The sequence below is a fragment of the Diuraphis noxia genome, unplaced genomic scaffold, assembly GCF_037042655.1.
Source record: "Diuraphis noxia isolate RWA-SAM2 unplaced genomic scaffold, SU_Dnox_SAM2 contig0003, whole genome shotgun sequence".
Taxonomy (NCBI): domain Eukaryota; kingdom Metazoa; phylum Arthropoda; class Insecta; order Hemiptera; family Aphididae; genus Diuraphis; species Diuraphis noxia.
In genome coordinates this window covers 72,449,071-72,463,346 of record NW_028301713.1, presented here as the reverse complement: position 1 = coordinate 72,463,346, position 14,276 = coordinate 72,449,071, and the positions used below count along the sequence as shown (strand labels likewise).

The 14,276-nt window shown below is 26.9% G+C and overlaps 1 protein-coding gene across 1 annotated transcript; it reads left to right on the top strand.

The window, feature by feature from the left end:
• The first annotated feature begins 270 nt into the window (after positions 1 to 270).
• Positions 271 to 7,620, top strand: LOC107169199 (uncharacterized). The gene is made up of 5 exons (XM_015518869.2): positions 271 to 795; positions 2,068 to 2,166; positions 3,633 to 3,815; positions 4,857 to 4,916; positions 5,345 to 7,620. Exons 2-4 carry the CDS (start codon positions 2,069 to 2,071, stop codon positions 4,870 to 4,872), a joined length of 297 nt encoding a protein of 98 aa, XP_015374355.1. The 5' UTR covers positions 271 to 795; position 2,068; the 3' UTR covers positions 4,873 to 4,916; positions 5,345 to 7,620.
• Positions 7,621 to 14,276: the final 6,656 nt, after the last annotated feature.

Sequence of the window (14,276 nt, the reverse complement as noted above, 5' to 3'; positions counted from 1 at the left end):
TAATGTATTTCTGAGTTCAGAGGTGATCAAATTTGCTACATCCTACATTTTTATAAACAGATGTAAGATACAGAATAGATTAAATTTAACTAATTTAAGACTTAAGTTCAAGACTGAAGTAAATTCTTGCATTGATTATTCGGACATGCATAGTCTGTGATACTATAATCGTTTTGTGGTGATACATAATATTATTATTGATTATACCAGGTATATACCAGATGTTGTATGTGGTTGTATAGAATTCTGGAATATTCGATGGTAGTGTGTGTGGTGTGTGCATCGTTGTTTTGTTATTATTTTTGTGAATTCCATCTACTCACTAGTCTACTGTAGTAAGGTGTTAACACTGTCAACAGTAAAATAAAATAAAAAGGAGTAGTTTTGTATTTGTATGTTATTCTGTGGTTGTATCTATTCATTTTCATTCTATTCTGTGGTTGTATTGCCGCATAGGACGATTGAGTGCTTAATATTATAATATTATATAGAAGAATGAACCAATAACCGTTGATATAAGCTACTTTTGTTTTAAACTTTTACAATTTACAGTTGTGGATTGTCACTTAGTCAGTATTCACTGTAGACATTCAGCTTCAGTAATCAGTAATCAGTAATAGTCACTATTCAGTAGTTGGCCACCGTCTGTAATTTCGTTTCACTGCCGTGGACCACGAATTTCAAACATTAAAATTAAAGTACTGTTCACGTTAGAAAATTTGTCACCGTCCATAATTTGTGCCATCGTTCTCGAACGTTTCGTTTATAAATTTTCAGTGACCAAAAACCGTCCAAGTAAGTTGCTACCATTTAAAAGCCTCATACATTTTAGAACGTACACTTGGTTGACTTCGTTTGTTAAGTTTCAAAGTCAGTACTTTGTGTAATTTTTCTCTGTCCAGTCTGTCCACATCTTAACTCTATGTTATGTAAAGATTATACACCAGGATCAAAATTAAAGGAGAGTCTTCAGTTCAGATTTGAATTGTTAACCAATTGAAGATTGACCCACCCCTTACACCACCCAAGTGGCCTATATCATAAAATAATGTTATGTGATTTTATCCCTCATAATATTGTTATACCGACCTAAAAAATGTAATATTTTTCTTCCATAAACATCCACCTGCTCATGTTTAAGGTGTTGTCTGAGCAACACTTGCACCCTATGTTACATGCCAATGCCCCACTCAGTAACACATTTGTTATGTTTAGAATGAGTTTTAATTTTATAAAATAACTCATTGTTTCTACGTTATTATGTCATTGGTTGCATCTTCAAAGACTAAAAATCCAAAAATTAACTTGGAGCAGTTAGGGTTTTTATTGTAAATAAAACTACAGTACTTATTTTTTTTAATTCCTAAATCAACCGGTTACAGTTTGATTTAAATCTAATTGTAAAGTAGCTAATGTAATTATTTAAAAAAAAGGTAAACTATAAAATATGTAACCAGATTGTTGCTTATCAGCGTAAGACGATTGTGGTAATGGTGTTTTATTACAAAAATAATTTTGTGGTTCAAGCAAATTTGCTTTATTAGTCTGGCCTTATTAATAACTAATATAATTTTTAAATCCTTCATCCTTCTTCATATCTATTTGGTATATTAATAGAATTTCTAATAAGCATCAGTGGAGGTAATAAAAATACCTTATTTTTTCTGTGTAATTTACTGGTATTGCAACTGAAGTGGGAACAACAACATATTAATCCGTAATATAATTTTAGTTTATGCTTCCACCAACTTATTACTAACCTACTCAATCATAAATTATTAAAGGTATATAATATAATATAACTAAACTGATCTGTTAATAAGATATATGAATTAAATCCTAAATAAGTATAAAAATTTTAATTATATTGATTTGTTATGAGGAAATTAAACCTTTGTTATTAGATAGATTTGATCTGTAAATAAAAATAAAAATAATCATTTATTGTTTTCATTACTTAGGTAATTAGGTTATAATATTATACTAGGTAATAGTGTGGGGTTTTAGTTTAGTGCATTTATTTTTGAGTTTAAATTTTATAAATTATTACTATCTATTTATTTACAGAATGAAAACAGACAAAATTAAAATTGAATCTTCCGATGAATTAAAAAATCCTTATGTTCGTCTGGAGCGTTGCAGTTTAGAAGAAATTAATGGTTACAAGTCAGTATGATTTTAATAGTACTTTTAATTTCATTATTTGTAGTTACTAACTTTGTCTTTTACAAACATTCAATAAGTATAATAGGTATATGTTAATATTTTAAAATAAAATATTTACGATCATCTTGTCGTATGCACTCCACCTCTCAATATCAATGATTGTATTTTATGCACACACTTTAAGAGGACGTGATATTCGCATGTGTTGTCTTTGTCTAACAAGTGTGTTACATACCAAATTTTATGCTCAGCAGATCACATTTAGCTCCGTTAGTTTAATTTTTAGAGTGAATTGACCACTCATCAAAATTAAAGGTAATATTATCTTCTAGGGATTTTCATAGGCTTTTTATTATATTTTAATTTTAAAGTAAGTCATGAGTATTTAAAGATACACAAACAATTTACAATTTTAAAACTCTCATAATTTGCTTAAAAATTAAAATACAGTAAAAAGCCTCTAAACATGATCTGCTAAGCATAAAATTTGCTAAGTTATGCACTTGTTAGACGGAGACAACACATGCGGGTTCCACGTCCACTTAAGAATAGAAAGTTTGTGGAGCTCTGATACTAAAAATTGTAAAAATATATGTACTTCTTCTGATATGCATTTAAAGTATAATAAATAGGTATAACATATATATTATTGAAAAATTGTAAAAAGGCATGCATTCAACGTATTTTTAAGGTATATGGCACTAATATTTTAATGCTTTTAATAAATAATAGTTTTATCAAAACAATGCATTAATTAAAATTTAATTATTAAATGATAAACATTTTAATTCTCAGCAGATATTATTGCATTGCTCAATTAATGATTTAAATAAGTTAGCGATTAAGATAGTAATCAAACCTTATCTATTTTTATTAATTAGTTGAATTACCTATAATAACTTATTTGTATGATTGAAACTAATTAATATTTTTACTATAATAAATGTGATTTTCAATTTGTAGAGTCTTGAAAATCATAAATAAACTCTATAAATGTAAAACATCCTAAAATATACCCTGGAAGTGCAAAAATATACTAAATTTATATTCAGCATTCATAGGTTATGAAGCAAATTTCGATGTAAACTAGCTATTTTTTTTACCAACCAACAAAAATATGCAAATGCAATAATGCATACATGTGTTGGCCTTATTTTATAATATAAAATAAAATAATATTTTAATAACAATAAATAACTCAAAAGTAGCTAATATTACTTATGTACAAAAATATTGTATTAATTGATACATATTTTTGTTAGTTACATAACTATAATTTAGTAAATCATTTTACTTATGTAAGTAATATTAATATAAGGTATGGATTCAATAATTATTATTGTTAAAATTTTTTTTTAGCTTTTGTTAATCCTCATGAAATACCTGTTTCATGTATTATATTTTATTACACTGGTAGTATTTTCAACTATTTACTAATTTTTATGTGTATATTTTCATTCATGTAGACTGAAACCAGAAAGAAATGCTTACTATTTGATTGAATCTGGATCAGAAGAATCAAACAAAGGAGAAAGTGATGATAATATGGTATCACTTAACTTAGTGACATTAATAGGTGATGGGGAAAAATTGTACCGTTCCTATGTCTTGCTTGAACGATTATCTCCTCACGATATTCAACATTTATTGTAAGAAAATATATTTATAACTTGTAATAATTAGAACTAAAATGATTAAACATTTTTATACAGTTGACTATGTAACATTAGTTTGCTTGTAGTACTGAATAGCTTCATTATTTTCTATTTTTCTAATACTCTAGAATTTAGATAAATATATCTTCATTTTTATTGAATGTAAACTCAATTTATTTGACTTAATACTTAACCTAAATAAATATAGCTAGGTATTAGTGAGAATTAATTTAATTTATATCATTATAATATAAAATATTGTTATAATATATATATTTACAATGTAACCAAAAAGTGGAAATACTTTGATATATCATAGTACTATTGTATTATTATCAAAGTGTTTCTATTAGTTAATAATATCTTTCAAGTGCTCTTATTATTATTTGTATACATTGCTATTCATTAATTTATTTTTAATATTTGTTTTTTACAACTGAAATTAATTTTTATAAAACTTATATTGATCAGTAAACTGTTAAAATGCAGGTATACCTACTAAAAATTGATAAACACCGTTAAGAATAAAATAATTATATTTTAAAATATAATTGTTTTTTTAATAAGTAAAAATGCAGAGAAAAAAAGTACAAACCACTTTTAAAAAAAAATCAGTTTTATAACTTATTAAATATAAGCAGAAAACATATTTTAATTAATGTTTTGTAATAATCAGGTCTGGTTATTTACAATATGTATTTATGTATTTTGTTTTGTCAGCAGACATACTTAAATAATTTAAGTTAGTTCAATTGTAAACCATTGCTCATTAATACAATATTATATAAAACAAATAATGTGCCATAATCCAATTTAAAGTGTAAAAATCAGAATATTTTTTTAATTATGAGCCAGTAAATAAGATTTATGAATAGGTTTCATAGTTATCTAAAGAAATTTGTAAAAATGTCTAGCAAAGCTGGGCAATTTGACCAGTATTTAATATAGTATATTGTTCTTAATAGTTTTATTTTGTATGAAATAATTTACAAGATAAATAAATATGATTACTAACAAATAATATTTTTTTTCTAGGAATAAAAAGAATTAACTATACATATTCTTTCAATGGGACTTGAAAATGATAATAAATTTGTAAGTGCAATATATTGTTTAAGAATGTAGTTATAGGAATGTTATTAAAATTACTAAATCATTATTATAAATTTTCTCAATTATTATTATTATTAAGAATAGTTTCAAAGGTCTATCTAAAAATAATGGAAAAGATAAACCTATTTAGCCTTAAATTATACTCAAATGTTTATAGATAATAATCATGTTTGTTTATTGAGGTATATTGTTAGATTCCAAGTGGAGTGAGGGAGATATAGGTTTTACAGCGGGATATTTAATTATTATTTTTAAATATAATTTTGGTAGTATAAAAACATAAAAAGTTGTATTCAACATTCATTTTGATGAGAAAATCATTACTCAGAATCGTTCTTCAAATACAATTATATATTATCATGTTTGGTTACCTGTAATTATACTTAATATATTTTAATTTTTGATTTCAGTTGTATGGTATGGATTTAAGTTCTGAACGAAATTCAATTGAAGAACAAATATATTCCCCTGTTAAACATTACTTACATCGATGTATCAGTTAATTCTCCATCTTAATTTAAAGGATCAAATGGAATTTTTTGTGTTGATAAAATTAATCTCTCATGACATTTAATATTTTTCTGTAATGTGAGTTTTTTCTCACTTTGTATTTTGATTTTAATATGTTGCTAAATTTTTTCATCAAGGATTAATTCTGTCATTCTTTTTTTTGTGAATGTATCATATAACTGCCGGATTTTATTCCGGTTCAAATTAATAATTATCAATTATGTGTATGTGTATTTTAACATCAATGGACAAAGATTTGAAGCCTAGGTTGATGATATTCTAATTTATATTGAACCAATAAAATTAGTATTAAACTAGTTTAAAATGTTAAATTTGTTTATGTATTTGATTAATTATTATTGAAATTGATGTTTGATTTTTTTTTTTTTGATAATATTTACAAAGATTTCTTATAAGTATATTCAAACACTAAAAAATAAGATTTTGTTGGTAATGTTTCTCTAATAATATACTGCTAATATAAATTTTTTCTTGTACACAGTAAATTATTATATTAAATTATTAATTAATTATTATTCTAATATTTTAAATCAAATGACTTAAGAGTTGGCATTTATATAAAATAGTATTGATAGAAGTCATAATCATCTTAAGAATTGAAATTCATTAACAATGCATAATATATATTAAAAGGACTAACGACCAGTTTCATAATTTTCAAAATAGATTATCAGTTTGAGAAAATAATCTAAGTTCAAAATATCAGTTATTTGTTTATGGCGATACTTGATAATATTCCATAAATATAAAAAATTAAATTATTAGATAACTAAAATAATGATCCGAGTATTAAATTTATTTTTATTGTTTCATCATTTATTACCTGGTTATTAGCTCATATCAAATCCACATTATGTTAAATTATACATTTAAATTCTAATAAAATGACTATCTTTAAATGAATTGCTGTTACTTGAAGATCAAGTTAAGGTGACCTTTGCTGTAGAAGAATTGGTAATCAATAATTATCATTTTATTATCAATCATAACTTTAATTTCATTATAGATTCATTCTATATTAATTATGTTTGTGTAGATCTAAGATAACAAACTAAAACTAAATAATTGGTAATATTAATTGATTGCTGGTGCGGGTAACTCCCAGTTATAAAATTAATAATTTGTCACTATTTAATATACTCAACATTACATTTTAGAATTAAAAAATTACAATGTGCATACTGCATAAGTAGATAATCGATATATCACATTAAATTTATTATTAAATTGATTTATTGTATTACTACTATTATCAAGATTTTTATTTTATTATTGCTTTGGAAAACCATAGAATTACACTGATAACATTTTTTAAAGCAATAGTTTTGCTTGAGTATTAGATTAATGTCACTGATTAGATTAGGTCTTAGATAGAAATTGTTGTGTACCTATTAGAATTTTTATTGTGTTTGTAGTTACTAGAAATTTTGTAATTACAACATGATATTATATTGAATAACTTACTTTAATTTTCAATATTACATGTGAAATTTGTATTTTCAAACCATTATTTTGCTTTTTATTTTCCATTTTTATGTTAGGTTAATAAACAATACTGTATAACCTTCAGTGCTCGACTTGACAAAATTAAAGTAGGGAGAGTCTGTTAACTTTTAAAAAAAGAGCGTCCCCACCACTTGTCAAATGTTACAAAGCCGTGGGGGCTATGCCACACCCCCTTATACACCTCTTTGAATCATATAGGAAATATTTATGAATAATTAAATTTAAAAAAAAAAAATTATGTAAATATTATATTGTATATTATATTTTTAACTTATAAAATCAAATATAACAAACTCAAGAACAATTGAAACAAAACAAAAAAAAAAACTATTTATTTATATATGTTAACACTTAACACGTACATTTTGATAAAAATTAAAAATTCAGAATGATGGTAATGATGGCATGATTTAGCGTCCCATGCGTTACCCTTAAAAATAAAAGTAGGGGTACGCTGAAATTTCTGAATAATTAGTTAGGGTACTCCGTTCCCCTGCGCCCCCCCCCCCCCCAAGTCGAGCACTGATAACCTTTCTAACTATTTTCTAAATAATAAATAAATATCAATGTAATAATTGAAAGAAGTATTTATTTAGTTAATTAATTAATTTTAATGTTATAAAAATTAAAATAATACATTTTAATCTTACGTTGTCTATTGTTTTTTTTTAGTAAATCTGAATGTCACTCTTTTGGCATTATTGCATTAATAGTTTTCACCCAAACAATCATAGATAATCAGTTTTATCTTTTATGTGAGTTGTGTAAAAGAATATTTTGATTAGGATTGTTATAAACATAAGTTTTATTTTTATGTAGGTACATAATATAATCATCTTATAATACATAACATAATATTGGATCGAAGTATAGAAAAATCTTAGATTTTCAACTTTTTTTGTTATCTAAAATATTTAATTAAATCTTTCACAAAAATATGAATAATTAGAGAGCGTTATACATGTATCTGTTGCCTCCGTCTTACAAGTGCGTAACATAGCAAATTTACGGTTAGCGGATCACGTTTGATTCCGTTAGTTTAAAAATTAGAGTAAATTGACCTATAATAAAACTTTATGGTAAGAACATTATCTGTGTTTGTATGTGGGTTTTCACGATAACTTAATTTTTAAATTTTAAGTGAGTTATGAGCATTTTTAATTTACGCTTTTTATATGCGCGTAACTTGGTACAAAATTGAAGTATCGTAAAAAATCTCACACACAAACACAGATAATGTTATCAACAATTCAACATCAAGTTTCACAATTGGTCGATTCACTCTGATTTTTAAACTAACGGAGCTAAACGTGATCTGCTGAGCGTAAATTTGGAATTTTATGCACTAGCTAGTAAGACGGAAACAACAAACGGTTGTGCAGCGTCCTAATAAGAACAGTCGAGGAAGTAAATATATTGTAAAAAAAGCAAATAGGTAAGGATGACAAATTAAACAGAGTGTAGACGCCGTGGAGGTACTTAGATTAAAAAAAAAAAACACGAGTATTAAAATTGAATATCAGTGTGTCTGTAGTCCTGTAGGTTTCTACACCATTTTCGCTTGTGTCGTTCGGGTGGATTTCCAGGGATATCCGAGGAAGAGATATTATCGTGCATGGTGCATGAGTGGGTTTCTGTGGTTTTTAAAAGGCCAAGGCGATTATGGATCTTTTGTAGTGTATTTTAGCCACGTCTGCAACAAAGTGTATGGAGAGATCGTGATGGATTGTGTGATTGGAAACAATGGAAAAGTAATAATGTGGCGCTTTGGTGATTTTTCTTTGAGTTTTGGATTGATAGGTTTGTATTCTATTGATGTTAGTAGGTTTTGCTGAACTCCAGAGCTGTATACTATAGACCCATATCATAGGCACAAATAATGTTTGAAATCTGGGGGGGGGGCTGAAGCTGTAGCTCAGATCAGGATACTGAATAGGTAGGTACTCTTATGATGCTTTTAAATTAAATAATGTGTATAATGTAGTAAAATAATTTTTTTTTTGGGGGGGGGCTATAGAAATTCTTAGGGGGCTAATCCCCCTAAGTCCCCCCTATTTGCGTCTCTGAACCATATTGATTTAAGTAGCATTTTGTATATTAGGAGCTCGTTGTTCAGATGAATATGTTTAGAGGTCAGTAGGTGTCGCAGCTGGCGGCTACGATCATTGAGCGTTATAAACGTTTGGAGTGTATATGAGGAGAATATATTGACGTTTTGAGAGTAGAGTAGAGGTTGATTATTGAGGAAAAGTTGTAGACGGTTTCTGGGACGTAGGTAGTGTGAAGGTAGAGCGGAGCGATTTCGTTTGGTATAATTTCAGGTGATCAGGTCCCATTCTGTGTACTATGAGGTTAGTAAGCCAAGATGGATTTGTATGCTATGTCAGAGTGGCATGCAAGTAGTGCTTTGTCGTCCGCAAAGTCGGCTACTATTGTGTTTTGACCTAACCTTGTTGGTTGGTCGGCGGTGTAGATGTTAAAAAGGAGTGGTGCAATTATTACTGCATTTGCGGGACCTCAGCTTCTATTTTAGAAATATTTGAAAAGGGGATTTTTAACATTAACATTTTTCTGGTCAAAAAGTCAATCTTGTTGGTATTTTTTTTAAATAATTGGGATAAAAATTAATTTTATTGTTTAATTGTGTTGTAATCAAAAACTAATTACTAGATATCGATAAGCAGTGGCGTAGCCAAGAATTGTGTATGGGGGCTAAGTCTCACAAAATAATAGAAAAAATACAAATACAATATTTTTTTTATTTACTCAATTTAACTATTTACAATTATGTGTATAGGTATACATTTTAAAATTTATTTTCTTATTGTTGTATTAAATTATTGTTAGTGCAGAAAATTAATATTTAATCCTGAAAAAATTCTAAGGTTGACACAGTCAATGGGGAGGGCTATAGCCCTCTCAGCCCTCCCCTGGCTATGCCACTATCAATAGGTACTTGAAATTTTCATCAAATGTTTTTAGAATATTTTTCTATTCATGCCATAAATTTCAAAATATTTAATTATATTTGAACATTAAGTCATGTGAAATTATTTTTTTATATAATAATATTATTTCGGTCAAAAATATTAATGAAATATCAGCTCAATTTTTTATAAGCATTTGAAGTTCAAACACTAATCATCAAAATCACATACATTTGTAGCAGTTAAATAGTGTATTAAATGTTCAATATTTATAAGCCTTGTCAACTTAATACAAGGTTCCTTAGTTTCAGTTGATGATGGAATCAAAAAAATCTAAAAAAAAATACATACCTAATTAATTTTTTTTATTGACATTTTAAGTCTAACCAGGACGAATTATGTCTCAACATAATCAAAACGTCATGTCTCTTCTTGGAGAAGGGGGGTAATATAATGTATATAGTGATAAATATATATATATATAGATAAATAGATCACATGATCTCTCTACTGTCCTCTTGTGATACGCATTGACAAAGACCTTAAGGTCGTTTCAATGAACAAATACAGAGAAAAAAAATCATATGCGAAATATGTGGCTAAGCCCCCCCCCTCCCCAAAAAATAGAATAAAAATCTAGGACATACAATTTTAAAATGCTATATTATAAATGTCTGCTTATCTTTTAATATATTTAGCCCCCCTCCCCCCTCAAGTCTAAAGTTGAAATTACGCCTACGCCACCCATTCAAATTGGTTAATGTCTGTTGTACAAATATAGGTACCACTTATTATTACTTTTGATCATAAGCATAGATACTTATTGTACCTATAACCATCATCGAAATAATTAGATAAAAATGATAGGTACCATCCTTGCAAGTTGCAATTTACGCAACTTATTGGAGCGCACCACTTGGGCTAAACCGATTTTTGCACGATATTGTACCATACCTATATATGTTTATTTATTTTTTCGTTTCGGAAAATTCGTTTGAAACGTGGCCAAAATAACGGAGAAAAAAATAGTGTTCATCTGTAAGTCACTGCGCCGGCGGGTATCGACGATACCGATCATCTAAAATCGCAAGACTCGAGATAAAAAAAAAAAAACCCGAGTGACCCACAGCCGACTACTGCTTGCAAAAGTATTACGGACAAATCTCGGCAATTTATCTCGGTTTAGGCGAGAAGAGCGTTAACGACGGTGCGATTTATATATTGTATACAGTGGTTTTATGGTCAATCGCCGTCGAGACCGCAGTGACAAATGGGTGGGACGACACTAAAAATCGATTTGAATGATAAATTCAACAAGAAACGGTGGTATATATATATAGGGGTAGACACTTACACAAAAAGCGAACAACCATGATTAGCCGTGCAAAGGCAGACAACACTGAGTATTACTTGAAGTGTAGGTACAGTTTATTATATAATATATATAGACACACGTTTAAATGTTTACAAACTATAAGGTATTACCAGGTACTTCTAGTAATACTCAGAAAAAACCTCCTTATAACGGACCCCACGTATCTTGCAACATTCCAACCCGATAACACTATGAGGATGTAAAAATAAAAATTCTGTTCTTTTAAAAACAACTTGGAAAAACAAAAAATATAATTCGACAGAATATATTTTATTATATTGTTATAATTCAAAAATAAATAATTTTAGAGACTAGAAATGTTCACAAAATATTCATATATATTAGTATCTACTTGATATAACATCATTTTCAAAACAATTTGACTCTTTTTGTAAAATTGATAGAAATTCGTAATTCTTTCTTCTGGACATCAGACATATTTTTGTTTTTAGGTAAAAAAAAAAATTGAGGTTTCTTATAAGATGTTCTTAGCACATTGAAAATAAAAAAAGATTATTTTTACAGGCGTCAATGTACAAATGTTAACGAAATTGATTACAATGGTAATACATTTTCAAATTATTTTGTTGTTAAAAACTCTTTGATATAAAATTCTGTAATAAGTTAATTTATTGGAAATCAAAAAAAAAAAAAAAAAAAAAAATGGTGTAACATCACAACAATTGTTGAAGTTAACATTTTTACAACATTGGATATTCAATCGTTTAGTTGTATAGGTATAATAATAATTTAACCTCAACTGATTTTTATCATTTAGTTATTATTAAAAAATTACAATTGGGCAAATTGTCTATATTAAAATATTTTTTTTAAATATTTAGACACATTTTAAGCTATTTGCTTCAAATTTCATGACATTCATTTTATGTTTTCATAAAACTTCATTTTCATTATAAATATTAAAATATCTATAACATTGTTGGCCTTCTTTAATATTGTAGTCTAACTACAGTATATGTATATTATTTGACTGATTTTAGAAGTAGATATTTTTTTATTTTTTTTTACTAAACAAAATATGCCCTTGGCGACATAGGCCTAGAAGTAGATATTGTAGTGTAGGTAATTGGTAGAAAGTAGTATCCAGTAATTTTAATAATATATTAGATTCATTGTACAGTAAAAAATTTTATAATTGACGTACATTTCGAGCCCCCCCCCCCTCAACCAGTATGAACATTTCTCCAGCTCCCCTTATATATTTTTGAATTTACGGTTAAACCAGAATCTCACAAATTCTGAAATTAGTCTCACAAATTCACACTAATGGCACACTAAAGTTTAACAAAAAAAAAAATTCAAAAAATCATACTTGGGGGGCTGACGAAATGTACGTTTATAATTGTATTAAAGTTTTAAATCCTACAAGAATTATACCAGGGGATTCTTTTATCATTGAACACTCATTATTTCAAAAATTATTAATGTTTTAGAAAATATTATTTTACATAGTTTCAAGTTGTTCAAAAACCAACGTTTTATAAAAAAAAATTATTTTAAAATATTTTTTATCCTTATAATTTTTTAATTGTTTTACTTTTTTGAATGACAACATAGAGTTTTAATTTCATATTCTAAAGCAGAATATTTTTCTAAGTATTTTGATTCATAAAAATCGAATTTAGGACGAGAAGTTTATGAGTTATAAGTATTTAAAGTTTAGACAAGCGGAGTAGTGGACAAACATTTTGCTGGGTAAACTACTCGTCCTAAATTTAATTTTTATGAATCAAAATACTTAGAAAAATATTCTGCTTTGGAATATGAAATTAAAACTCTATGTTGTCATTCAAAAAAGTAAAAAAATGATAAGGATTAAAAATATTTTAAAATAAATTTTTTTAATAAAACCGTTGGTTTTTGAACAACTTGAAACTATGTAAAAAAATATTTTGAAAAACATTAGTAATTTTTGAAATAATGATTGTTCAATGATAAAAGAGTCACCCGGTATATAATAACATAGGTATTATTAGTTTATAAATAATTTAATATTATCGCCGAACGGATAGGTACCTAAATAAAATTACAGTCAGCACGGTGCAATGGTACATTCTATATTTTTACGTATGCGAAAAAAAAAATTCAGAAAGAACAAAATACATTTATTTAACGAAGTTTGACTAATAACACTTACAAATCGAATATTTAATAATTAACTATTATTAAAAATTCTCAAAATATCATAGGTTCTGATACGATTGAAACTGTTAAAGATCATAATTGATCTAATGGAAATATATGAAATGTAAGAAGTAGACACCTGAGTACATTTTGATAAAAAAAATCATGGTATGTGCAACATTTAATATGATTAAGTAAATTGTGTAGAACAAAACTTGAATTGCAGTCAATTTAATAACGGTAGTGTAATAAATTAAGTTATTAAGCAGAACTTCAAAATAAAATATAAACACTGCAAAATAATATAGTTGTCAATGTAAATACAACCCAATATAATTTAAATTTTGTCACCCAATGGCGTATGTCACCGAGGATATATTTCGTGTAAAAAAAAAAAATAATTTATAAAAATTATAAAAATGTAAAAATTACTCAACAAGGCGACACCAGTGAATTTCCTTCAACATCAAAATCTATTATTAGGTATTCAAAAAAACAATTAAGGGCCACCCGACGAAGGATTAATAATGACCTATACTTTAAGTCGAACAAAAGCTGCCACATTAAACATAAAATCTTATTAAAATCGGTTGAGTAGTTTCATTAGCATTGGTATTTTTTTATTATATCATGTTATCTGACTTAAATGAAAATATAAACAGCATAATATTTATAAATACATCACTAGGTATCCAAAAATATATTATCTGCATAACAATTAAAATATTCATTTGACAATTTAACGCCTACGCGGACCGTTACGTTATTTCTATAGTGCGGTTTGTATTAGTAAATAAATCAATAAACGTATAGATCTTTAAAATATTTTAGCATTAAAAAACCTGTTGTTATTGCGCT

Bases quoted from the DNA above. Each gene is read 5' to 3' on its own strand.
- LOC107169199 (XM_015518869.2), top strand. From the start codon at position 2,069: ATGAAAACAGACAAAATTAAAATTGAATCTTCCGATGAATTAAAAAAT. The intron at 2,167-3,632 runs GTCAGTATGATT...TCATTCATGTAG, and splicing joins GAAGAAATTAATGGTTACAA to ACTGAAACCAGAAAGAAATG.